Source organism: Crotalus tigris, unplaced genomic scaffold (genome assembly GCF_016545835.1).
Source record: "Crotalus tigris isolate CLP2741 ecotype Arizona unplaced genomic scaffold, ASM1654583v1 scf7180000024379.1109085, whole genome shotgun sequence".
NCBI lineage: Eukaryota > Metazoa > Chordata > Lepidosauria > Squamata > Viperidae > Crotalus > Crotalus tigris.
The window spans coordinates 273641-301617 of NW_024100549.1; the positions used below are offsets into that span (position 1 = coordinate 273641).

At 41.7% G+C, this 27977-nt stretch overlaps 1 protein-coding gene across 3 annotated transcripts; it reads left to right on the forward strand.

Moving 5' to 3' along the window:
• Nucleotides 1–180: 180 nt before the first annotated feature.
• On the forward strand, nucleotides 181–27848 carry SCAMP4 (secretory carrier membrane protein 4). 3 transcript variants are annotated; one of them, XM_039328517.1, is made up of 7 exons: nucleotides 181–411; nucleotides 6776–6832; nucleotides 7201–7329; nucleotides 14039–14195; nucleotides 15093–15194; nucleotides 21829–21946; nucleotides 24396–27848. In XM_039328517.1, exons 2-7 carry the CDS (start codon nucleotides 6826–6828, stop codon nucleotides 24564–24566), a joined length of 684 nt encoding a protein of 227 aa, XP_039184451.1. In that variant the 5' UTR covers nucleotides 181–411; nucleotides 6776–6825; the 3' UTR covers nucleotides 24567–27848. The 3 variants fall into 3 exon arrangements, with proteins under 3 accessions (XP_039184451.1, XP_039184452.1, XP_039184449.1); XM_039328518.1 differs by having other exon boundaries at nucleotides 181–400; XM_039328515.1 differs by having other exon boundaries at nucleotides 181–359.
• The last annotated feature ends 129 nt before the right edge of the window (nucleotides 27849–27977 follow it).

Sequence of the window (27977 nt, forward strand, 5' to 3'; positions counted from 1 at the left end):
AATGACTTGAAAGGCGGTTCCCAACCGGCCCGCTCGCGGAGAATGCCGGAACTTGTAGTCTACCCTCGAACTCAGCCCTACGGGCAGCGTCGTCTGAAGAACTACAACTCCCGGTGGCACGCCGCAGTTTCGGATGAAAAAGCTTTCGGGAGAAGCAAAAGGCAACCGCGGCAGATGTCCAAGACGGCGGAGGACGTGGTGCATCTCACGGGGAGCTTCTGAGGGGGCGACGCTGTTTCCCCCCCCCTCCCCAGCCGTTGGCTGCGGGAGACCGGTGACTGGCTGGCGCCGTTAGAAGAGGCGGGGCTTTGCACAAGCAGTCCCTGTCACAGGGAGCCGTTGCACGCTCGGATCGTCCTGTATGTGCAAAGGAAGCTGGGCGAGTGGGCATAGCTGGGAGGTTGGTGGAAGGTGTGTGTGTGTGTGTGTTGAATAGCGCTGTGCTTCGTTGGAAAGGAAAAGCAGCGGGGAATGGGAAAGGTTGGGAGCGGTTGTGCGAACTGGGGGAGGTGGCCCACGTTTGAGCTTCGAGGCGAGCTTATGCAACGCTCGGGCCCCATCGTGGGCCCAGGGAACTTAATGAGATGGGATGGGCGAAAAATTAGGGCGCCCCGAAGGAACACTCTTCTGGCTGGGCTTCTGAGGTGGAAGCCGAGCTATTGTGGGGAAGGAAGAGCCTCCTGGATGGCTCAGGTATCCTGGGGAGATTCCTGGCTCCCTCCCCCCCCCCCTTGTAAGCTGGAGCGTTTTGCACAAATGTGGCGGAGTTAAAAGGCAAACAAGTGGCCTAAGAATTGACTTTGCCCTCGGGAAACAGGTTCCTAAGTTTGGCCTGCAGGAATTGTACCTCAAATGTAAAATGTATGGTTTGGGCCAGGCTGCCTCCGCCCGGTCCTCCAGCATATCCAAATATATTGTATTATTATTATAATACCCATTATCCCCAGCCAGCGTGGGGATGACCTAGTGATACAGATCTGAAAATTTAACAACTTGGAAAGGTTTTGTTCACTAAACTGTGGTGAAGTTTGGTCCTTGAAGTGGTCATTCTACAATAAATGTGAGGATACTGTGGCCTGCAGGGTTCCCTTTTATTAAAAATGATTTATTCAATTCCCTTTCTATAACTGCCCGCCTCAACCAGTGAAAATTGCTTATAGGTCTATGTGTCAAAAAAATAAAAATAAACTTGATGGTAGAGACCAGTTTCAGCCTTGCCCACATCCCTGTATAACTAGTTATAAGTATAACTAATACCCTTTTTAAAAGATTGTTTCATTATTGGAACTTATGATTTCTGCCAGCTCATCTGGAAAAAAATTGAACCAGTGGAATGCCATGGGGAACGGCCTTCTTGAAAACTAAAAACCAAGAGATAATTTTTATTAAAAAAAACACTAGTGAGACTTGCTCCATTCATTTAACAGAGGAAGCACCTAATGATGGTCAAGCTTGCAAGATTTACTTTGCTGTTAGTGGGATCTACCCAGCATTAGTGGATGCTTTATTCAGGAATTCAGGATCGGTACAGTACCAGAATCAAGTGTACCACTGTAATGATCCCAAATACACTCCTGATGGATCCACTTAACAGATATTCTCTATGTAGTAGAGTTTTTATCTGGTTCTTAAATCATACAAATTCAAAATATAATTTCTTGGGCCTTAGCTTTTCATATTATGAGAACTGAGCTATTACAGTTTTGAATGGTAGTTTATAGCTCAATGTTTCTCAACCTTGGCAGTGTGTCGATTTAACTCCCAGAATTCCACAGCCAGCTATGCTAAAGTTCCCGAGGCTGAGAAACACTGACCCTGTATCGGTGGTCAAGGCAATTATAGTTTTGCCAGCAAACCATGGTTTAGTTATGGTTTAGCTATGACTAGGTAATTGGGAGTCAGGAAGTACTTTTGTTTAATCTACTCTAATATTTCATATTGTACATTCATGGCTGAGAGTGTATTTTTGTGCATATTTTGTACATTTTTGTGCATCTTTTTATGGGATTATCGAGATTTAGCCTGCTAGAAATTTATCATTGTTAAAAAAAATTGCTGAAAATAAATCCAGGAGCCTTCATCAGAAGAAGAGACTTATAATATATTTTATTTTTAATTAATTATCTTTGCTGCCTAAGAAAATCAGCTGGGTAGCTATGAAAGCTTAGCAGCATAAAAATACATTAAAATAATAACAGCAATATTTGATTCAAAAAATATTTTATTAAATTAAAACTGCAACAAATCAGAACTTCTCATCTGTAGTTGATTGCCAAGGAGGACATGGATTGCTAATGCACATACTTCCTCTTGGTACAGCTTTGCTTGAAAGAAGGAAGTAAAGAGGAAATGGCAAATCTAAAATGATAACAGCCTGTTAGGATAGAGCAGACTGAGCTGAATATGAAGCTTGCAGTATGTCATTTGGTGTGGGATACAGCTTAATGATGTAAATTGCCTGGTGTCTTAATGTTGATATAGAGCGATATATAGCCATCTCAAATTGTATTATTATGGTGAAAGAGGGTTTTTTTTTTAATTCAATGACATTTGTAGAGAGCCATTCTATCAAACCTGGTTCTTCCAGGATATTTCCAGGCTTGGCTTACTGATAACTTAAATTTCATAGAGTGGAAGAAGGCACAAAAGCATTAGCCATTCTTTTACTACTATAAACCAGATTTTTTTAAGGGGGGGGGGCAATGCCTTTTAAAAGAGATATAGAAAATTGAATTGCAAATAAGTCAAAAAGCAGAAGAAGCCAGCAATTTATGCACAGTAACCTTAGGGAAGACCTGAAAATTGAAAAAGCCAGAATAGGAGATGGAAATTTATAACCAAGGAAAAGTTCACTAGAAGCGTAGGCTTATTGTCAGAATCCCTAATGTTCAATTCAAGGTGAATGAAGATTGGTGAAGAAAATTAGGAATAACAAAAGAGCTTGTTTGGCTAGATTCAGAATAAAAAAAGTTTATCAGAGAAAATGATAAAATGTTAAATGGTAGCAAATAAAAGGTGGAACTAGAATAGTCAATATCTATTTCCTCCTAATTTCTTTTAAGAAAGTGCATGATCTTCTAAACAATTCTGAAAAACAGTCTAAACAGGATTCAGTTTGATAGAAATGTGGTCTAGGAATATCTATTTTCCTTGAATGAATTAAAATTTACAGAAGTCATAGAATCTAAGTGCACTGAAGTTTACTGAAGATCTAGCCAAAGTTTTTTGTATTATCTGAGAAATTATGGAATGCTGGAGGGGAATACATATTGTTTCTCCCTTCAGGAAGATGTAGGTAGGATCTGTGAATTATGAATATTAATAATTATGAATATCGATAATAAATAATATTAGGTTGTGTTTTTATAACAATTTTGTTAAACATTACAGTTAAAATGCAAGATACAAACTGAAACAAATTTAAAAAGTGCAAAGGATGAAAAATAGAATGAAAAATAGAAAAGAAAAATAAGAATATAATAAAAAGAAATACATAAATTATTTCCCTCTTCATCACAAGTATAAACAATTTAATAAGTGGTCCCTTTTTTAAAAAATACAACAGATTATCTTTTCTTCCCATATCTCATCTTTTAGCTATAAAAAAAGTTAAAACCTTGTCATTCAGTCCTGGTCACCAAATGCTCATTAAGTGTTACCAGAGATAATATATCTATTTTAACCTTGATCAACCTTGATAAACTAACCTTGTATTCCTTCCTTTTACTTTTAAGAATCTTGAACTGTATTCCCTTCAAATACTGTCATAGAACTTTATTTCTTTTTTTTTTTCTTCTCACAAAATGCTTCAAAACCTTTTGTTTTGAACCAAGTCTCTTGTGAATCTAGTACAAGAAAGTTATCCAGGTCACTCTCTTGGATTGTTATTTGTATATTCTTTTTAATTATTAAGATACCAGTTGGTTTCTTTTCTATGTCCGTGTAGCATCTTTTTCCACATTATTCTTGTAGCCTGCCTTTCAAATCAGTCTCGGTCTTGTCCAGTAAAATTTGTTCTTCTTTCATACCTTCTTTTAGAGACAGTCTATCCATAATGGCAGAGACTTTTAAAATTAACATTTGGGTCCATTGTTCACAAATATCCTTCTGTTTGTGCATTACAGATAGTCCTCAACTTACGATCCCAATTGAGTCCAACATTTATGTTAAGTGAGACATTTGTTGTAGGTTTTGCCCCATTTTACAACCTTTCTGGCCACAGTTGTTAAGTGAATCACTGTGTTAAATTAGTAACACAGTTGTTAAGTGAATCTGACTGGGCTTGTCGCAGATTACATGACCTCAGGACACTACAACCGTCATAAATAGGTCAATTGCCAAGAGTCTGAATTTTGATACGTGACCATGGAGATGCTACAGTGTTCATAAGTGTGGAAAATGGTCATAAGTCAATTTTTTCAGTGCTGTAACTTCGAACAATCACTAAATGAACTGTTGTAAGTTGAGGGCTACCTGTATTACCTTTAAGTGTAATCTTTAGTTCCTTCTGGTTCCCTCTAGTGTCCAACCTTCAAAGCCCCATCCAATCATATTTTTTTTAAGGAATTCAGCATTTTCCCACAGGAAAGATTCTTATAATTATTTTCAAAATCTTATTTCAAATCCATCTGATCTTTATTCCGTTCAAATCAATGTTCAAATCTTTTGCTGTTTATTCAAAAAAAACCCACAACTCCTTAATCTTGCATTTAAAACTTGTTTTACTAAGGATTGAAGGAAACTCACTTAGTGCTCATCTGTCTTTGCAAAAGTTCTTAATAGCTAAAAAGCAATTTGCAAGCAATTTCCGAAAGTCATTAAGAAATGAAGCTTGGCGAACTTTATGTCCTGAAGTAAATTCAGTTCACAACAAACATATTTTTAAATGCCATAAAATATTTGCTGCATATCTGAAGTACTGCAGAAGTACTGCAGAAACAAAACTCAGTGTGTAACCTAAACATAATGAGTTCTCATAGACATTAGAATAACTGTTGGGTTTCTAATTAAATCCTTAGTGAACAAACAGGATAAACTGGAAAAAGGCAAACTTAAATATTCTAGATCATGGGTAGGAAACCTTGACTGTTTTATGACTCGTGGACTTCAACTCTCAGAATTCCTCAGCCAGCCATGTTGGCTCAGGAATTCTGGGAGTTGAAGTCCACGAGCCATAAAAGAGCCAAGATTGCCTACCCCTGGTCTAGACTCTTGTTCAAATAGATGCTCTGGAAGACCAACCTTCCTTAGCATTTCTGAATATATGATTTGATCTTCTTTCTTAAAGCAGGACTGGTTTTCTGATTTTCTGAATCTTCCTTTTGCTGCCTCTCCTGACAAATTTGGCTGCTGCTAAGAGGAGACACTTGCCTCTTTGTATTCTCTTGAGATTTTTTTTTTAAAGGCCTTCTTAGAATTGGCACAAGGGGTCTTCTGTCCATTTGCTGAAGGGAGGACTTGTTACCCCTTCTGTAAAACAAGGCCTATGTTATGCAGATTGTGTGTCTCTTGGCTAAAGCTAGTGACAGAGCAAACTGCTCTATGTTTTGCAATAATAAATAATAATGGCTGATATATTCTCCAGGCAACAGTAATTTTACACATGCAGCTTTTCCTATGCTAATATAGATGTGTGCCCTTTATATTAGCATTTCTTTCAGATTATTATTTTTATATATATAGTAGCATTTTGTTTTACAAATGGAGCTACAAGTTATTGAAAATTAAGGAATATGACATCTCTTTATTTTTGCCTCTTTAGGAGTAACAGGTAAAAAATGGGTTTGTGGTCAGAAATAAATGCCAGTATTGTAGAAAAACAAAGTTAAGTGCTCTGGCTTTCTCTTCCACTGTACCAGATCAAAACAAAAATAATCAGTTTTTAGAAAACAGTCAAGAAAACACCAGGATTGTCAATAAACACGGTGCCACGAACAACATTCCTGAACTTGAAGCATATTGTTGTGGGGCATATAGGAGGAGGAAGGTGTGGTGAATACGTTTGCTGCCTTGACTTATTTGTAAAAATAATAAAGGGATAGAAAAATAAAACAAAACAAAATAATAAGTATTAAAGTATTAATTTCTCCTTTTTAGATCTATAGTAGGAGAAGCTTTTCTATCATTTCATTTGTTGGTTTATTTCTTCATTTGGCTCTCTTGTTAACTACATACATAGAAGATGGATTTTAAAAACAACTTAAAACCTCTGTTGTTTTTGTAGACCTAACCGCAGCATACAACACTGAGACTAAATGCCATATATAAACTGCTTCAGGTAATAAATATCCTGCAAGTAAATTGCCTGGTTCATTGGTAGCATGCTCACCAATAGGAAGTTACGTGTAATTATGAGAAACAATATGAGAAGTAATGAGAAGATGCTCAACAATGGTCTCCCTAAGGATTAGTATTAACCCCACTAATTCCTGGCTGGCTCAGGAATTCTGGGAGTTGAAGTCCACGAGTCATAAAAGAGCCAAGGTTGCCTACCCCTGGTATAGCCAGTTGACCTGAAACTTGTTCTATCTATCTATCTTCTAGCTGACTTAGGTAAGGACTGCCATATGCTAAATAAATACATTCATTTGGCATGAATCTTTCCAAATACAGGACAAGTCCTTTCATATCTTAACCTTTTGAGGCCAATTGCTGACTTATTGAGAGGTCTTGATAAATTGAACCCTTTGTCCTCCTTTTTTATCAGTGCTGAATCTGTGGGAAATTAAGGTCTTAATCTCCCCCTGGACTTAACATTTCTTTTCCTCTGTTTTAGATCCAGCTCTTCATGACTTAACCCTTTCTGGCAAGGCACTTAAAGAAGGAATGGCAGGTAAAGTGCAAGTGGAACAATTCAAATTTTCTCTCTCAAAGCTAAAATTGACTTGGATGACAGCTGTTTCTCTAGTCCCCGTTGAACTATATGAATATATACATATGAACATCTTTCTGTAAAACATGTCCCTCCAAAGCTGCTTTGTTCATGACTACATTGCCTAAAAGGTCTAAAAAATTTTTGCTTAGATTGCAGTTTGTTGCATTCCTGATTATGTTGGGCTGCTTCTCTTGACTTCTTTAATTTGTGTTCCCCAATAACTCTGTAAGCTTGTTTGAGTATTTATCTTCAGACTGATTTACTGTTCCAAGGACTAAAGTTGCCATTTCCTCTGTTAACTCAGCTGATTTTTATTCTCTTTGTAGAAAAAGTGAACAACTTCCCCCCACTTCCTAAATTTATCCCGCTGAAACCATGCTTCTACCAGAACTTCACAGATGAAATCCCAATTGATTACCAGACTCTGGTGAGAAGGATCTATCGCTTGTGGATCTGTAAGTTCAGCTGCATTGGAAACCTTGTTCACCGTGACACTGGAGGGAAGTTAAAAATGCACCTCCGTATCTTTCTGAGTTTAGTCTGGTGTTTTTTTGTCTTTATCTTTAGTTTTCAGTTTTGTTTTTAAATAGCAAGATACCAGTCCTTATGGATATAGAGTGGAAAGCTAACACAAAACCTAGTGAAAATCCAGACAAATGGCAGATTTCCAGTGAGATGAGAAGATAGTTTGCCAAGAGCCAAGATATGTATCTAACTAATCTTGCAAAATATGTGCAGAGCATGGAACTTTGGCAAAAATCATAATGCATGAATGATCTTGCAGAATTTATAGCCCCAAAGGCTAGAAAGATTAGATCAGTCTTTTCTCACCTAGCCTTTCCAGAGATACTGATACTGGCCCTTTGGGCACCCTTCAGTACCATAATGAAGTTCCTCAATAATAATAATAATAATAATAATAATAATAATGCCATTGGCATTGACAAATTTGCTATTAGTCAATTGCAAAAGGTGGCCTTATTAGGAACTGCTTCCATCCTGCGACGATACCTGTAATACCATCAAACATCCACATCTGCCTATCCCAGGTCCTGGGTAAGGACTCGATAGGTAGACAAAATGCCAAATCCAGTCTGAACATCTGGCTGACTGTGCGATGATCCATGATGATAATAATAATAATAATAATAATAATAATAATATTGGAAGAGACCTTGGAGGTCATTAGTCCAACTCCATGCTCAAGCAGGAAAGCCTATTCCATTTCAGACAAATGGCTGTCCAGTCTCTTTTTAAAAACTTCCAGTGTTGGAGCATTCACCACTTGGAGGCAGGTTGTTCCACTGGTTAATTGTTGTAACTGTTAGGAAGTTTCTCCTTAGTTCTAGGTTGCTTCTCTCCTTGATTAGTTTCTTGTCCTGCCTTCAGGTGCTTTGGAGAATAGCTTGACTCCCTCTTTTTTGTGGCAGCCCCTGAGATATTGGAACATTGCTATCCCCCCTCGTCCTTCTCTTCATTAAACTAGACATACCCAATTCCAGCAGCCATTCCTTCTATGCTTTAGCCTCCAATCCCCTAATCATCTTTGTTCTTCTCTGTACTCTTTCTAGAGTCTCAACATCTTTTTTACATTGTGGTGACCAAAACTGGATGCAGTATTCCAAGTGTGGCCTTACCAAGGCGTTGTTGTTGTTGTTAATTGCGAAGTCGTGTCTGACCCATCACGACCCCATGGACAACGTTCCTTCAGGTCTTCCTGTCCTCTACCATCTTCTGGAGTCCATTTAAATTCATACCTACTGCTTCAGTGACTCCATCCAGCCATCTCATTCTCTGTCGTCCCCGTCTTCTATTGCCCTCAATCTTTCCCAGCATTAGGCTCTTCTCCAGTGAATCCTTCCTTCTCATTAGGTGACCAAAGTACTTGAGTTTCAACTTCAGGATCTGGCCTTCTAAAGAGCAGTCGGGGTTGATCTCTTCTAGGACTGACCGGTTTGAACGCCTTGCAGTCCAAGGGACTCGCAGGAGTCTTCTCCAGCACCATAGTTCCAAGGCCTCAATTCTTTTGCGCTCAGCCTTTCTTATGGTCCAACTTTCACAGCCTACATTGCAACTGGGAAAACCATGGCCTGGACTATACGCACTTTTGTTGGCAGGGTGATGTCTCTGCTTTTTAGTATGCTGTCTAGATTTGCCATAGCTTTCCTCCCCAGGAGCAAGCGTCTTTTAATTTCTTGGCTGCAGTCCCCATCTGAGGTGATCTTTGAGCCCAGAAAAATAAAATCTGTCACTACCTCCATTTTTTCCCCATCTATTTGCCAGGAATTGAGAGGGCCGGATGCCATGATTTTGGTTTTCTTAAGGGTTACAAAGGCATTGTAAAGTGGTATTAATACTTCACGTGATCTTGATTTTATCCCTCTATTAATGCAGCCTAGTATTGTGTTGGCTTTTTTGGCAGCTGCAGCATACTTCTGGCTCATATTTAAGTGATTGTCCACTAGGACTTTGAGGTCCCTCTCAGAGTTACTACTATTGAGCAAGGTACCCCCTATACTATACCTATACATTTGGTTTTTCTTGCCTAAATGTAGAACCTTACTTTTTTCACCATTGAATTTCATTTTGTTAGATAGCACCCAGTGTTCAAGTCTGTCCAGATCCTTCTGTATCTTAAGCCTGTCTTCTGGAGTGTTGGCTATTCCTGCCAGCTTGGTGTCGTCTGCAAATTTGATGAGTTCCCCATCTATCCCCTCGTCCAAATCGTTGATGAAGATGTTGAAGAGCACTGGGCCTAGAACAGAGCCCTGGGGCACCCCACTACACACTTCCCTCCATGTAGATGCAGTCAGCCAGCTACGAATCCATCTGGTGGTGATGCTGTCTAACCCACATTTTTCTATCTTATTAAGTAGTAGGTTGTGATCTACTTTATCAAATGCCTTACTGAAGTCCAAGTAAATTACATCCACAGCATTCCTCTGGTCCACTAATTTTGTCACTTGGTCAAAGAATGCAATAAGATTTGTCTGGCATGATCTGTTTTTGACAAATCCATGTTGGCTTTTAGTAATGACTTCGTTTGCCTCTAGGTGTTCGCTGATTTGTTGTTTGATTATTTTTTCCGGAATTTTCCCAGGTATTGAGGTCAGGCTGATAGGTCTGTAATTTCATGGATCCATTTTTTTTCCTATTTTGAAGATGGGAACTACATCAGCTCTATTCCAGTCCTCTGGTAATTCCTCAGTGCTCCAGGATCTTTGAAAAATATAGTTCAGTGGTTCTGAGATCACATCTGCCTGTTCCTTGAGAACCTTGGGGTGTAATCCATCTGATCCTGGTGATTTGAACTCGTCTAGGCTGGACAGGTGCTCACTTACCATTTTCTTGCCTATCTTAACTTGTGTTTCTATTCTGTTTTTTATGGCACTATTTTTGGTAAGTTGGTCTGTTTTTTCCCTTTGTGTAAAGACAGATGCAAAAAACAAGTTAAATAGTTCTGCTTTCTCCCTGTTGCTTGTCACCCTCTTGCCACTTTCACCCACTAATGGGCCAATCATTGCCTTCACTTTTTTTTTGTTTTTTACATGTTGAAAGAAGCTTTTTTTGTTATTTTTAACTGTGGTCACAAGCTTTTGTTCATTTTGAGCATTATTAGCTTTCCTCACTTCATCTTTGCAGGCTTGGGATTTTTGCTGATATTCTGCCTTAGTTATGTGCCCCTCTTTCTACTTTTTATACTTGTCCTTTTAATCTTTCAATTTATCAGAGAGTTCTTTATGTAGCCATGCTGGTTTCTTTTGAGAGCTGTTATTTTTCTTCTTCGTTGGTATTGTGCTAGACTGGGCTTTTATTATCTTACTTTTCAAAATTTCCCAAGCTTCTTGAGTTGTTTTCCCTTGAGGATTCTCATCCATAGAATCCTTCCCAAGCCCTCTCTAAGTTTATTCAAATTAGCTGTTTTAAAGTCCAAGACTCTAGTTTGACTGTGTTCTATTGCTTATGCTTCCATAATGTTGAATTCCAATATTGCATGATCACTTTTCCCCAAGGTTCCTGTGGCTTCAACACTTTCTATCATTTCATATCTGTTAGTGAGAATTAGATCCAATATGGCTAATCCCCTAGTTCCCTTCTCTACTTTTTGGGAGAAAAAGTTGTCTGCTAGGTTTGTCAAAAATCTGTTTGATCTTCCACTTGATGCAGAGTTTGTCTCCCAGTTGATGTCAGGGTAATTAAAGTCCCCCATTACTATTGTGATGTGTTTCCTACACAGTTAGTTGACTAGCAAAAAGTTCATCTATTTGCTCTGTTTGGTTGGGTGGCCTATAGTATACACCTATGGCAATGTCATCCCCCCCCCCTTTTATATTGACCCAAATGCATTCAAGACAGCTTTCATCATTGTTGTGCTCTATTTAGTAGAGATGTAGTTATTTCTTATAGAGAGAGCAACTTTTATTTGGTCTGTTTCTTTTAAATAATTTAAATCCCTCTAGCTGTGTGTTCCATTTGTGGGTTTCATCCCACCAAGTTTCCGTAATGGCAACAATATCATGTCTGCCCTCATTAACCTGAATTTCTAGTTCACCCTGTTTGCTGTTCATACTCTGTGCATTGGTGTATAGACATTTGAATCCTTTATGATTGACCCTGTGTTTACCTTTTACATAACATGTGTGGTGCCTGAGTTCCCCTATTTTCTTACCACCTGTTTGGTTAGTGCATTTTGTATGGCACTTGTAATTAAAAGCTTGATTTTGTTTGACAATAAGGTTGATATTCTTGTCCACATACACATCTATGTTACATGCACTGATAGCCCTATAATTTTTAAATTGCCGGGGACAGGTATGTTCTGTATCAATTAATTCACTGTCCCCATTGTTTAGTTTAAATATTCCTCCAGAAAATCTGTGAATTTATTGCCAAGTAACTCCATTCCCTTTCTTTGATGGATGCAAACCATCTCTTTTGTACATTTTTTTATTGGACAAGCTATGGACATCATGACTAATATATCCAAAGCCTTTCCCGTTACACCACTCCTTTTGAATTCTTTTCCATTTTGCTCCTTATACACTGGTAAAACCTCTGAAAAAGTAAACCTACAGCCTAGCCTGCTAAGTTCCTTCTCCAAGCTCTGGAAATAATTCTGCACAGAGAGTACATCTTTTTGGGACAGATCGTTAGTGCCAAGATGTACAATAGCATCCACATCACAGACCTTGCTGGCATTCTTGATTATTTTAAAAATATGCTTCTTGTCCTACTGGCAGTAGCACCTGGAAGACACCTGACCTCTTTCAAAACCTCTGTGTCCTTTCCTAAATTTACATCCCTTATAGTTGAATCACCAACCAGAAGTTGGCTTCTCTTTTTGGATGCCTTGCTCTTCTTACATGACTGATGTGTAATACCTGATTCGCACTTCTCCCTGTCAAAAACAAGTTCTTCATCTCAGACCACGATCCCCTGCTTATTTGAGTTATCATCACAACTACCTGGACCTGTATCCTTAATGTCCTTATTAAGGTCAGCAAGGGCACTGTTATGCAGGGACACAGCAAAAGCTTTGTGTTTATGTTTCACAGCTCTCACCCTGCCAGATCCCACGGTTGCCCTTAGTTGTCATGTTCCTCTACCTTCTTCAGCATTATGGACTTCTTTGCCTAATTTTTCCAAATAAGAGTTAGAAGAAGTGATTTATTGATGACTCATCAGCCACATGTCCTTGTTTAGAACAGTCTTTTCTAGGAAGTAAGTGAATCAACAGGAGAAGTCTGTTTCCTTCATGCCCATGCAGTGATTTCCCCAAAAAGTTTGCGGTTGCCGGCCAAAGTCTGATCTAGGAAAGATTAACTTAAATCTATTCCAACAAAGGGGCTACTTCTTAGAGCTGGTGTTGGTAAAGGATTTAACTTGGCATTATCACGTTATTTATTTATTTGGTTTTTATTCTGACCATCTCTCCTATAAGGCGATTCTGGGCAGCTGATGTTATAAAACAACTAGAAATTAAAATATATTAAAGTATATTAAAATAGTAAACCTATGCAGGTTAAAATTTTAAAACCATACAAAATCAAAACTAAGTGATGGACTTGTATAAAGTAAGCATACTTGCTGTAATGGTGCAGCAGTTAGAATGCAGTACTGCAGGCTAATTCTGCTGACTGCCAGCAGTTCGATTCTCACCGGCTCAAGGTTTACTCAGCCTTCCATCCTTCCAAGGTTGGTAAAATGAGGACTAAGATTGTTGGGGACAATATGCTGACCCTATTAACCATTTAGAGAGGGCTGGTAAAGGATTCTGAAGTGTTATATAAGTTTAAGTGCTGTTGCTATACTTGAATCATCAAATGGGAAACCAGCCTTTTCTTAGCTAATGGCCTCCTTACAGAAATCCAAGCACGCTAGATTTCCAGGGATTCTGAGGGCCGAAAAGCAGCCATAGGGAAAGGCGGGGCTGTCGAAATCTGGTGTCAGTTATCCCCCTTTCAGTGCAGATCCAAATTAGACTAGTTGCAACAGATAACATTGTTCAGTGTCATTACTTGAGATGAGTAGCCATATAAATTCTATAAATAAACAAAGATCCAGGAGCCTGGATCTGATCTTTCATAATGTGCACTGATGTTTGAGAGTATATTCTTGGGCATATTTGTACACCTTTGTGCATCTTTTTATGGGATTAATAACCGTCGATTTAGGCTGCTAGAAATTTATCGTTGTTAAAAAAAATTGGCTTGATGAAAATAAAAATCCAGGAGCCTTTATCAGAAGAAGAGACTAGGATATATTTTATTTTTAATTAATTATCTTTGCTACCTAAGAAAATCAGCTCGGTAGCCAGCTTATCAACATCAAAATGTGTGAAAACAATACTAGCCCGGCAATATGTGAATGGAAAAAAATATTTACTAAGTTAAAATACTAACAAATCAGATCACCTCAGCTGCGGTTGATTGCCAAGGAGGACACACCCAGCCTCTGTCATAGAGACTTCTTCTGGGTAGGACTTCTGGTCCTTTGGCTAATTGGTTTTATCGCCCAAGTACTGTTGAGAGAAGCTTTTCTTAGCACATTATCTTAGATCTAATTTCTCCATAAGCTTTCAAAGTCCATATTGTACATCATTGCTTTAAAGAGTCTTGGATTTTCCCAGTACTTTGAATGTCTCTCTTTTTTTTTCCTTCATAGTTTACTGCATCACTTTGAGTGTTAACCTCATTGCTTCTCTGGCTTGGTGGATCGGTGGTGATACTGGTACCAATTTTGGCTTGGCAATTCTTTGGCTTGTCCTCTTCAGCCCCTGTAGTTATGTGTGTTGGTTCCGGCCAGTCTACAAAGCCTTCCGGTAAAATTTCACACTGGTGTATTTATCTCTTGCTCTTAAATTTCCAAAATTAGAGCTCTAGGTCTGGTGCTGCAGAATAAAGAAATGAATTGGAGCGCCCTCCTTCATCCTACCCCTAAATCTTAATTGCAATATTTTGATCAAGGAGTTGGAACACTCTCCATCTGAGGAAAGAATGCAGCAGTTGGGGCTATTTAGAGAAAGAAAAAGACACAGGGAGATTAATAGATTGATGCATAATAAAGCATGAGTCAGCAGGGATATATTTTACTCCATTTCTCATAACATTAGAATTAGAGCCCACTCAATGGAACTAATTCATAGAATTATTCTCCGTTACGGGTAGTCCTCCATTTATGACCACAATTGAGCCCAACATTTCTGTTGCTAAGTGAGACAGCTGCTAAGTGGATGTTGTCCCATTTTATGATCTTTTTGGACACAGTTGTTAAGTGAATCACTGCTTTGTTAAGTTAATTGTTAAGTTGATTGTTAAGTGAATCTGACCTCCCCATTGAAATTCCTTGTCAAAAAGTCACAAAAGGGTAGTTTATCATTGGCCAGAAAAAGGAGGTAGAGATTAGGAATTTAATCTGTGTTATTAAATAAAAAATGGACCCAGACACTCCCCCAAAAAAGTCACAAAAGGGGATCACATGACCCTGGGACAATGCAACCATCACAAGTATGAACCAGTGTCCAAGCATCCAAATTTTGAACACATGACCATGGTCCATGGGGATGCTACAGTGGTTGTAAGTGTGAGAAACAGTCATAAGTCACTCTTTTATTCTCATTGTAACTTTGAATAGTCATTATGAATGGTTGTAAATCGAGAACAACCTGTATTTACTTGTGTACTAAATTTATGTTTCTTCTTCCTCATGCTTCCCCCAGGTCAGACAGCTCTTTTAATTTCATGGCATTTTTCTTCATTTTTGGAGCCCAGTTTATCCTGACAGTCCTTCAGGCAATCGGTTTCAAGGGGTGGGGAGCATGGTAAGTAAAGCAACTAATTTTAACACATCTTCCATTTTCCCCCAATTTAGATTTTTTTTAAAAAAATCTATCCTCCTATACAATAGAAAACAGTGGTGCTACAGCATCTAATTGGTTTGCTGAATTGTTTCTTAACATTCTTAACACTTTTAACTTAAGCTCCATTTGTCCCTTTATTAAAGAACCCAGATCTTTCCTAGGACACAGGTTAGCAACGCGCAGCTCCGGAGCCGCATGTGGCTCTTTGAGCCATCTCCTGCAGCTCCTCCTCCTCCCCTTCTTCCTCCTGTTGCCCCCCCCCCAGGCAGCAGTCCCGGCTGGGGGGGGCGGGGGGGCATCACTTCTTGGGCCATCCCCAGGTCGCCGAGCCGGCCACGTATCTCCCCGGACCGGGGGCATCGCTTCGAGCTGGCCACATGTCTCTGTGGGCCGGGCTGGGCAGTAGTCCCAGCGAGGGTGGGGGCATCACTTCCTGGGCCGTTCCCGGGACGCCGAGCTGGCTACACATCTCCCCAGGCTGGGCCGGGCGGCAGTCCCGGCTGGGGCAGCAGCAGGGGGGCATCACTTCCTGGGCCATCCCCAGGTTGCCGAGCCGGCCACGTGTCTCCCCAGGCCAAGCTGGGCAGCAGTCCCGGTGGCAGCGGGGGCATCGCTTCCTGGGCCGTCCCTGGGCTGCCGAGCCGGCCATATGTCTCCCCGGACCAGGTTGGGCAGCAGTTCCAGCTGGGGCAGCGGCAGCATTGCTCCCTGGCCATCCCAGGGCTGCCAAACCAGCTATGCGTCTCCCTGGACCGGTCCGTGGTGTCCCAGGCTCCTTTCAGCACCTTCTACTGCCTCCTGCGCCCCCATCCTCTCCCTGCCCCTTCGGCGCCCCCTGCCTTTCGTTCTCTCTCTCTCCTCATCTGGAGAGAGAGAGAGAGGCAGAGGAAAGAAAGAGAGAGAGAGGGCGACTTGTTCTGGTGAAGAACCAGTGGGGGGCAAGGCGAGGTAAGTCTAAAGACGCGGAACTTTCGTGCTAACATCTCCTGAACCCGTGTTATTCCTGCCACAGACTCGGTCCATCCGCCCTCACCCTCTCCTCTCTCTCCGGACGAGGCTGCTTGCTTCAAATGATTGGCTACTGAGGCCTGGGAGCCGGGCAGGCGGGCAAGTCTCGACCGCAGCATTTTGTTGCTGTTGTTGTTTTGCACGCGCGGCGCTGGCTGGGAACAGAGCCAAGCAAGCTCTGTGGTTGGAAGTCCCTGCGGCTTGGGAGCCAGGATCTTCCCCCTCTCAGTCCCAAATCCCAAGCAGGATTCACCACATTGGGATTGGAAGTGAGCTGCGAGGAGACGGTCTGTCTCTCTTCCTCCCCTCCTCCCGTCCTCACCGGCTACTGAGGCTCCCTGCTAGGCGCAGTCGGTCTGAAGCGGAGGAGGGTCAGGGGCCTTTCAAAGCGTGGCATTGCAACGGATGGGAGAGCCTTTCAGGAGGGTGCAGATGAACTGTAGCTCTCCAGATATTGCTTACATACAGCGTTTGCCGTCCTGGCAGCAGGATAGATGCTAAGTGAGAGATGCTGGCATTTCTCTTTGTCAGAATGTGGTGAATCCCCGATTGCCCAGCTTTAAGGGAGAAAGTTAAACGATTTGGTAGGTGAACTGGTTTTGTTAGTAAAGGGAGGGAGTTGAAGAGAAAAAGAGAGGGGGGGAGAGAGGAAAGAAAGAAAGAGAGGAAAGGGAGAGGAAAGAGAAAGGGAGAAAGAGAGGAAAGAAAGAAAGGAAGAGGAAGAGGAGGGGGAGAGGAGAGAGAGAGGAAAGAGGGAGAGAGGAAAGAGAAAAAGAAAGGGAGGGAGAAGAGAAAGGGAGAGAGGAAGGAAAGAGGAAAGAAAGAAAAAGGGGGAAGCGCAAGTGCCTTTCTCTCTCTCTCTCTCTCTCTCTCTCACACACACACACACACACATACACACACACACACACACAGTGGGGGAAGAGGACTGGCAGACCAAGGGCAGAAAGAGGGAGAGGGAGGGAGGGAGAGAGAGAGAGAGAGAGACCCTTTTGACATCTAAAATGAAGATAACACTGCATATATCCTTTTGTGTGTGTTTGTGTGTGTGTGTGTGTGTGTGTGTATATATATATGTATATATATATGTATATATATATATATATATGTAGGTCTTTGGTTGTTCGGGTTTTCTCCCGCGTAAAATTGGAAGTGTCTTGGTGACGTTTCGACGAAGTCCCATTCGTCATCTTCAGGCTGGTGTTTTCAGCTTCGTGCTCCTCACAATAATGATGATCGATCATGGGGTGCCTCAGGGCTCGGTCCTGTCCCCCCTCCTTTTTAACATCTACATGAAACCGCTGGGTGAGATCATTCGGCGACACGGGGTGAGGTATCATCAGTACGCGGATGATACCCAATTATATATCTCCACCCCGTGTCCTTTCAGTGAAGCAGTCAATGTGATGTGCCAGTGCCTGGAAGATGTGAGGGTCTGGATGGGGGTGAACAGGCTTAGACTCAACCCTGACAAGACCGAGTGGCTCTGGGTCTTGCCTCCCAAAGATCAACTGGATGGTCCATCATTAGTCCTGGGGGGGGGGGGCAAATTTACCTCCCTCAGTGCAGGCACGCAACTTGGGTGTCCTCCTGGACTCACAGCTAAATTTGGAACAACATCTATCAGATGTGGCCAGGGGGACCTTTGCCCAGGTTCGCCTGGTGCACCAGTTGCGGCCTTATTTGGACCGAGAGGCTTTACTCACGGTCACTCATGCCCTTGTCACCTCAAGACTGGATTACTGTAACGCGCTCTACATGGGGCTACCCTTGAAGAGCGTTCGGAGGCTGCAGTTGGTTCAGAATGCAGCCACGAGAGCGATTGTGGGCGCGCCAAGGTACACCCACGTGTCACCTATCCTCCGCGAGCTGCACTGGCTTCCTGTGGGTCTCCGGACGCAATTCAAGGTGTTGGTTTAAAGCCCTTCATGGCATAGGGCCAGGTTACTTACAGGACCGCATACTGCCGCACAGTTCCCAGAGACCAGTGAGGTCCCATAGATTGGGCCTCCTTCAGGTCCTGTCGGCCAGACAATGTCGGCTGGCGGGCCCTCGGGGAAGGGCCTTTTCTGTGGTGGCTCCGACCTGGTGGAATCAACTTCCCCCCAAGGTTCGAACTACTCCCACCCTGCCGGCCTTTAAGAAAGCCGTTAAAACTCTCCTGTTCCGGCAGGCCTGGGGCTGATGTCCCGGGGGGGGGGGATATGATCGGACATGCTGTATGATTGTATTATTTTATTGTTTTATTGTTAGATGATTGTTTTAATTTTGTACGCCGCCCTGAGTCCTTTGCGATTCGGCAGCATATAAATAAAATTAAATAAATAAATAAATAAAGGTAAAAAAGGATATATGCAGTGTTATCTTCATTTTAGATACCCAAAGGGTTTTGCGGCTCCCAGTGTTTTGTTTTCGGTGTGAAACGGGTCCAAGTGGCTCCTTGAGTGTTTTGGGTTGCCTACCCCTGGGCTAGGATAATGTACAACTTTACAGGGATTCTGTTATTAATCAGATAGGGTGAGCTTTACGGATATGAAGATTACAGTAAAGTTGTCGACAATACTGCTATAAATGTAAATAGCTGTAAAAGGGTTGATACAATCTTCTATGGGTTTGAAGCAGTTCTTCTAAAGCCTATCAAAAGATATTTCTCAACAATTATATAAATTTAATCAATCAATCAATCAGGAAGACTCAATAATGTAAAGTAATGTTTTGTTTCTGCGTCTAAGCCCAAACCTGCTCTAATGCCACATTACATAATTGCAGGACTTGCACTGCTACAGACATATTGTGGGTGCAGTTCAAGATACTGGTCACTACTTTTAAAGCCCTATATGGTTCAGGGCCTGGACATCTAAGAAACCACCTTTCTTAGACAGTATCTATTTGTCTACCCCAGACATCTGTGGAGCACTTATTAAGGATGCCCAGCTCCTACCCAGAAAAGTACAGCTATTGTGGAATAGCTTAGGTCCTCTGAAAGCTGATAAAAACCATGTTTTCTGGACACCTTTGAGGATTAGTTATAGATCCATTAGTATTTCTTACTCAATGTATCTGTTAAGAAACCTGTAATTTATTGTTGTTCTTACTATATTATTGTGTTTTAATGGTTCCTATGGATTGCAGAGAAATAAATTGCATAAATAAATGTATCCTCATAGAATCCTAGGGTTTCTTCCAAAACTTTAGAATCTTCTAATCCTGCCCAGGACAGCATCCCAGACAAATGATTGGCCGCCTTTTGTTTGAAAATCTCCAGAGTTGGTGCATCCTTGACTCCTAAGAGTTTGGATCTCCCTCTGTAAAGTTTCCACCCATTACTTCCGGTTCTAGCCTTGGGCACTCTAGAAATAAATCCACACCTGTTTCTGTGACTATCCTTGAAATATTTGAAGACTACTATCATATCTCTCTTTAGCCGGTTCTTATTTATGTTTTATCAAATTTATATAGCCATCCATCTCCCCCAAAGGTTACTTGGGATGGTGCATAACAATAAATAAAACATCCAATGTAAAAGAGATAAAAATTCTTTAAGCTATACATTCTCAGGTTCCTTTAAATCAGTGGTTCTCAACCTTTTTAATGCCGCGACCCCCAACCGGTCGTAAGTCGAGGACTACTCAACCGATCGTAAGTCGAGGACTACTCAACTGGTGCAGCACCGCTTGCAGAATGGGACTTTTGGCGGGCTCAGCAGGGCAGAGACAGCCTGGGCAATTCCTATTGGCCTTTGAAAGCCAATAGAATTAGACTCTATTCAAGAGAGTCTATTCTATTGGCTTTCAAAAGCCAATAGAATAAAAGGGAGTAGCACAGCTAAGGAAAAGGGGGAAAAAATGGCGGACTGCGTTGTTTGGCGACCCCCGTGAAATGGTCGTTCGACCCCAAATGGGGTCCCGACCCACAGGTTGAGAACCACTGCTTTAAATGTTATTTCTAGAGTTTAGCCTCCAAGCACCTTGCAATCTTTGTCGTTGTTCTCTGCATTCTTTTCAGTTCCTCAGAATCTTCCTTGCATTTTGATGACCCAAAATGGACTCCGCATTCCAGGAGTGGCCTAACCAGGGCAGGATAGAGTGGACTGATCACTTTCCAAAACCTTAAAATTATGTCTCTGTCAAAGAAGCTGTTGGCTTTTTTTAACAGCTGCAGCACATTGCTGGCTCAAGCTTCAGCTGTGGTCTACCTGGACACCCAGGTCCTTTTCAGATGCTACTGCCAAACCAGGCTTATACCTGTAAACAGGTAGTCCTTGACTTACAACCACATATAGTTCAAAAATGTCTTCTCAGGAAAATTTCAAGGCACCTGAAATTTTATAGCCACACCAGAAGCAGTTATATGGGTAGCTTCCTTAGACTATTGAATTATAACATCTATCCTATTGCAATTCCATAGTGCCATATTATGGCAATTTTATTATGGTTTTACTCCAACATTTTATTTCATCTATTGTATTGTCGACACACTTTACATAATTTATCTCCTGATGTTTTGTTTAAACTTATATTTGTGCTTGTATGAATAATGTGGTTTATTAGTGTTGTATAACAGTGGTTGCATGACTTCTGTAGATGCCACCTGCTAAATAAATAAATAAACTTACAACCACAATTGGGACCAGAATTTCCGTTGCTAAGCAAGGTAGTTGTTAAGGAAGTCACACCTGATTTTACAGCCTTTTTTGCCATCGTTGTAAAGTGAATCGCTATAGTTGTTAAGTGAATCACACACTCATTAAGCAAGTGTAGCTTCCCCTTTTGATGTTACTTGTCGGAAGGTGGCTTGGAAGGTGGCCAATGGGGATCACATGACACCTAGGACACTGTAACTATTGTAAACACATGCCAGTTGCCAAGCACCCAAATTTTGATCATGTGACTGGAGATGCTATGACTATTGTAAGTGTAAAGCAGAGGGATCTTCAAACTTGGCCCTTTTATGACTTGCGGACTAGAACTCCCAGAATTCCTCAGCCAGACTGGCTGGGTGAGGAATTCTGGGAGTTGAAGTCCACAAGTCATAAAAGGGCCAAGTTTGAAGGCCCCCGGTGTAAAGGCTGGTCATTAGTCACTTTTTTCATTGCTGTTATAATTTCAAATGGTCGCTAAATGAATGGTTGCAAGTCAAGGACTATCTGTACTCTTCGTGGGACATGACTCTGATCACTGACCGCTCATTGAGAAACCCTGTATTTTGATCTATTGTAAAAATTACCTGTTCCCCGTTTCCTAGTCGTATATGTAATAATAATACGGGGTTTATTTTGATTTTTTTTTTGTCATGAAAACATTGACAGTAGTTTCCTTCTGAATCTTAATTTATTACAGGTCAGGGAGAAAGTTTTTAACCAATTATAGTTTCCTGGTTGAGCGGAAGCAAATCATTGCCAACCTTTAAAGTTGGTTTAAATATTTCAGTTTGTTCCAAACTACAGTTAATACCCTGCTTTGCTTTTATTTGGATGGAAAGTCAATACATACTGGAATGAGACTGATGATTCCATATGCCCTGGCTCAATAAAGCAGAAAAATGTTTTCTGAAAATTGCAACCCTCTTTTCTCTTGGTCTCTTCTAGTGGCTGGGTGGCTGCCATAAGTTTTATCGGCACTAGTGTTGGAGCTGGTGTGGTCATGCTCTTCCCAGCAGTTATGTTCACCTTGTGCGCTGTCGGGATGTTTATAAGTCTCATCCGGGTGAGTCAGAGGTTTTTTGGAATTTGTGGTGCATGGTGTGCCTCTCCCGGGGCGGGGTGGGGGTGCAAAAGAGAGTCACTCTGTGGCTCCATTAAGCACAGGCTATCATCTGGGCACCATATAATGCTCTCATCCCCTGCTGCCCCCTCCCCAACTGACCAGTGGGCGAAAAGTCAGGTCTTAAAAGGTAATTATTTAATTGCATTAAATGTTTCATGACTTGCTATTTTCTTTCAGAAGTGTTGTTATTTATTTGACATACTTTTGAACATTCCTAAGTACAGTAACTTTTTGTCTGAAAGGAACCTTAGTTAATAACATTAACAAAACATATTGTGGGTAGCCCATGGGGGCCTAACCTTTGGTACATCCTGTATATATGTACAGTGAATCCCATACCAGCTATTTTATGTATGCTTTTGTTATTTGCTATTGATTTATTTGATGTTATGCCACCTTTATTTTAGTCAACTCAAGTTCTTATCCGTTTTTAACCCAGCAACAGGCCTCAAGTTCTCATCCATTTTTAACCCAGCAACTACCCTGTGAGGTGGGCTGGGAAAGAGGGACTGGCCCAAAGTCATCCAACTCACATTCCACTAGTTTCTAGTCTGGTGACTTCAACCACTACACAAATTGTCTCTCTTATACTGATATTTGTATTGTGTCACAGCTCATAATAGTTTTGTGAGATGGGTAGCCATATAAAACTAAATGTTAACAATAATGTAAGTGTAATACTCTAGCACAGCGGTTCTCAACCTTTGGGTCACGACCCCATTTGGGGTCGAACGACCATTTTATAGGGGTCGCCAAACAACGCGATCCGCCATTTTTTCCCTCAGGGGCACTGCTGCGCATGCGCGCTGCGCATGGGGACGGCGGCGCACATGCGCGGTGCGTCCTTATGACCGGGGTCGCTGTATAAAAAGGTTGAGAACCACTGCTCTAGCAACTCTTAGTGGCTTATAAGACTATGCATAAAACATTTACATAAAATCCAAATGTTAAAATCTTCTTTTAAAAAATCTTTAACAAGCCATGGCTATGATCAACCTCTCTCCCTGAAAGACCACTGGAAGGCAGAGTTTTCAACTGCTACCTAAAGAATAAAGGATAGGGGGCTACCTCCAGGGGTTAGGCCAACCCAAAGTAAGGAGACTGCACTGAGAACGTTTCCCCAGGTCTTCACCCACCCTCTGTCTCTCTGGGGCATCTACTTCCAGCATGAATTCCAATGCCACATACAAGGGTCGTCTAAGGCAGGGATGTCCAACATTGGCAACTTTAAGCCCTGTGGACTTCAATTCCCAGCATTCCCCAGTCAGCCAGGAAGCAAAATTCTAGAGCCAGAATATTGGCTGTGCTCAAGTGATTTTTGTTTGTTTGTTTGGTACGTTAGTTTTTCCCTTAGTTTTTCATGGAACCCATCAGGTTTTCACATAACACAGGAGTTCCACAGAACCCTTTTTGACAAATCCTGATCTAACTGAAGGATGACAAAGACATAAGTCACTGTCTTCCGTGCCCGTCTTTCTATTTTTCTTTATGGTCGGCGGCCTATTTTCAAACAAAGCAGAAATAATGATTATGCTGAAGGCTGGCACTTTGCTTTGAATCCTTCAGCTTCCAGTTTTGTTAAGACAATGGAACTGAGTGGGGCAGAGAACCTGGCTTTGATGTCCACAGAAACCACGTGACCTATCAAACTTTGGTTAAGGCACATCTAGAAAGCCAGGAGACTGAAATCTAGTCCTGCCTTAGGCACAAAAGCTGGCTGGGTGACTTTGGCCAATCACCAGAAGACTGAGTTCTACTCCTGCCTTAGGCATGAAAGCTGGTGGGTGACTTTGGGCCAATCACCAGGAGACTTTGAGTTCCAGGCCCACCCACTAGGCATGAAAGCCAACCTGGAACTACAAGGGGGCAATTTAAAAATCACTCTGAGATCTTTTTTTTTATTATTGAAAAGTTTTATACAAGTTTTTAACAATATCCCCCCCTAGAATAACCCCCTCCCTCCCTCCCCCCCTCACTTCCCAGAGCTGATTATAGGGTTACAAATAAACAAGCAAATTCTAAATAAACTTATCCAACTATACAAATAACAAAATCAATAATGTGCTTTAACTCGAATACAAAACAAATTTAAGCAAATTTTTAAAAAAGACAAAAATAAGAATATAAGCAATTCCAAATTAAAAACTAAAAATTATTCATAATCTAAATAATACTTTTTAATCCCATATCAACTCTTAAAAAAATCACTCTGAGATCTTAATCCCCGTATCTCAGACTAAACATCATCCCTGCATCCTCCCCTCTGATTACTCCTTTTTTCTAAACCAAGTTAAAGGAAAGAAAGTCAGTGCTTTGGACAGAAGTGCAAAGCAGACCTCCAACAGATAGAAGCTTCATTCCTACTTTCTTTCTTTCTCTTTCCAATCAGGTTCACCGGATCTACCGTAGTGGAGGTGGAAGCTTTCAGAAAGCCCAGAACGAATGGCAGAGTGGATCGTGGAAAGATCCTCCAAGCAGGGAAGCCCAGCACAGCAACTTTTCAGGAAACAGCCTCCCTGAATATCCAACAGTTCCCAATTATGGAAATCCCTGGTCCTGATCCTCATTGGTTGGGTTACCCAAGTAGTTTGGTTTGAGTTGTTGCAAGAAACACATTGGGTTCCTCATTTGAGGCTCTCTCTTTTCTCTCTTTCTCTTTTTCCTTTGAGGGGTGGTGCTCTTTTTTCCGCTAACCATGGTTTTATGTATGGTTCTCCTTTCACGATGGCAACAGCCTGTGCCAAGGCACGGCTGTTGCCCATAAAATTTGACTAGGCCTACCTTTATTGACACTCACCTATATCATTCTTGCCAATGGATGCACAAGGAACGGGATAAAACTGTCATTTCTGGTGACTGCCTCATTTTGAAAGAGCAGCCATTCACCACCAGGCTCCCCTGAAGATTTCGGGGAAGAGACTTAAACTTCTCTCACCCTTTCCCTGTTTTTGAGCTTGCTTTGTGCTAAGGCTGCCTCCCCGTATCTTTGGGGGATTCTGCAGCTCTAGAGATTGTTGTGAAAGGAAATGTGTGATAGTGAGATAGGCACAAAGAGCAGCTTGTTCATGACAACAACTATTTTTTGATGTTTGCTGCTGCCAGAGTAGGAGTTTTGTAACTGAATCCTTCCCCCAGGAAGATAATTCCTGGAAATAGAAAGTTAGCAGCATGATTAATGGTCTGCCCTAATCTTCTCACTGAACTGCTAGCTTTCCTACTGGAAAACTGTATTAATTAAGGGGGATGAGTTCAAATATTGCCCCTGCTCTCCTAAAATAGGACCCATTTTCTGGAAGTTTTGACCTGTTGATAGGTCTTCATTTTGCTTATTTGTTTTGTTTAGAGTGTGTTGCTTTCTGTTGTCTCCCTTTGGCCTTGCTGGCTATTAACCTGCTTGTTAAAACAGAAATTTTGAAGATGCGCATGATCTGGTCCAAGCCTGTCCCTCTTAGAAAGAAGTATTCCCACAATTGAACCACAGAACTCTTTTCATTGCTGGTTCTGGTAGATCACGTTCTGTTCAGATATCCCACTTTACCCCATAAACACATGGATGAGGATCTGCAAAGTGTCGAGACTCACAGTTAGGTTGCATCTACAAGTATTTCTTTCCTCAGATTTTTGGGGGGGTGTCTAATAGCCATTGAGTGCAATCAGTCTTTCTCAACATTGGCAACTTTAAGAGGTGTAGACTTCAACTCCTAGAATTGAAGTGTGGCTGGCTGGGGAATTCTGGGAGTTGAAGTCCACACCTCTTAAAGCTGCCACGGTTGAGAAACATTGCTTTGGCTGGGCCAGTTTGACGTTTCAGCAGTTCTCATCTATTTCTTCCACAGCTTTCCAATGATCTTGGGTCTCTTGGCTTTGGGGCACCCTGTTCAGTCAGTGCTCTTCTCACCCTCTCACCTGTATGAGTCTACTTCTGGCATCCTGGGATGTAAAATCCTCCCCTGGATTTGAGCCAGTTCCTTACCCAAGGATGCTTTTTGGAAGGTACCGATTACTGTGCTACCTCGGGCAGTCTTGTCCAGTCTGATCCAACACACTGGGGCAGCAATGCCCAGCTATGCTGGTGAGGGATTTCATGGCTTGCACTCCCCATATATCTGGAAGCGGCCAGATGGGGCCAAGCTGCCTCAAAATACTTATACTCCCAAATCTTGAGCACAGTCTTAGGGATGTCTGTCAGTTAAATCATCTGGACCGTACTCCTCATCCAGCAATTAGTTGCCATTTCAAGCTGTCACTTTTATTTTCAAGGAGTAGGCTTGCCCTGTTTTTTACTCCCTTTGGAAAATACACTACATTTTGGGAAATGTTGTTGTGGGTTTATCAGAAAATGTGAAAAACGCCTCCAGGTAGAATGAAGAATAAGGATAGGACAGCAAAGTGGGTTGTAATATGTGCCTTATCTGATTTTACCTACTCTGGTCTGTTTCTCTCCTCCCAAATCCCAGTCTTTTTTGTATATGTAGTGACCCCCCCAAAGGATTACCTCTTGGTTCGCTGGAAGACTGCCTGTTTTGTAAATACAAGGGCCAAATTCTCCCCATCAAGGATGATTTTTAAAAATGAGCCAAAAGAAATGAAAACTGTTAATGCTGGAGGCCAAAAACCTCTACTGGTCTTTCTTTGGGAATAGCTTTGTGAAAAGTGAGACTCTCTCTCTCTCTCCTTGGGAGATTTCTTGATACATTCCAAATGTGGGCTTTGAAAAAAAAACGTTATCTGCCATTTTAAAATGCATTACACTTGTTCCAAAGTGCTAGCGAGCCACTGCTTTAAAATTGCCTTGCTGACATCACGACATTGCATTGCATGAGCTTTACTTCCTCTGCCTTTGCCTTAATTGCTTTAAAAAAAAATAGCGGGGGGGGGAGTGCTGCCTACTTACTAGCTACCCTGCAGGGTCCCTGTAATAGGCGTGCCCCATCTCCATTTCCTCAGAGGAACCCCCTGCTAAATATTTCCTCAGTGCCACCAGTTGCTTTTTCACCGTGTACTTTTGGACTTCCCAGTTTGGCTGCTGGGAAGAGAAATGAGCTGGCTGGTTCTTGAAACTCAGGATACCCAGGTAGGCCATTCCTGGGTACAAGGCTGCCTTAAAAGCCTCTTGCTGGACTCCCAGATTGATGGGCGTTTTCTCAAAAGCGGGGCGACCAGACTTCTTGCCAAATTGCGAAGGGGTTCTGTTTTTTCTGCAGGAGTCTCAGTCAGCAAAGACCCCTCATGTTCTCCATTAAGGCCAATTAAACAGCAGCAGCAGCAGCAAATGTTGCTCCTGTTGGGCTATTTTGCAGAAGGGGGAGTGGGTTTGTAGTGAAGGCCAGCTGTTCTCTGGCTACTTAACGGGAATTCTAATACCAGAGAAGAAAATGTCCTAGATGAGATCTGCAAAATCAAATTATTCAAGCAGAAAACTGTGGCCAAGGGTCTTGGCAAACATTTGAGTGAGGGTATCTCACGGGACCACCTCGTTTCTGTGCCATGGCTCTGCCCATCCCAGGAAGCCCGCCAACCATGATCTCCTGCTGCAGTTTCTGTTTTGACATCTTAGCTCTCCTCCTCAAATCACGCTGTGCTTCAGCGCAACCTTTTGAGAACTGAATCGCTTGCCAATGTATCATGTCTGCCATTGACTTAATATAATGTACTTATAACTCTGAAATTTTTGTAAATGTTTACATTATTCCCAAGGGAGCTTATAACATGGGTCAAGGGATGGGTGTTGTGGAGAATTAACTCTACTATTCTTGTTCTGCATCATGTTGTAGATTGTTTGCATTGTAATGTGGTGTGTTAATTCATTCAGGGTTTTTTTTTTTCTTTAAAAATAAATGAAGCTTGGCTACTGGAAGTAGAAGCTGTGTTTATGTAATGTCAGGTGAAATACTCTCTTCAGTCTTTTGGAAAAAAAAGTGTTAGGATTGAAATATTCTTCAGATTAAGAAGTTGTCCATTAGATAGCCTA

Excerpts from the sequence above, each read along its gene's own strand:
- SCAMP4 (XM_039328517.1), top strand. Across the intron at positions 7,330-14,038 it reads GATCTATCGCTTGTGGATCT|TTTACTGCATCACTTTGAGT; the intron begins GTAAGTTCAGCT and ends TTTCCTTCATAG. Across the intron at positions 21,947-24,395 it reads TGTTTATAAGTCTCATCCGG|GTTCACCGGATCTACCGTAG; the intron begins GTGAGTCAGAGG and ends CTTTCCAATCAG.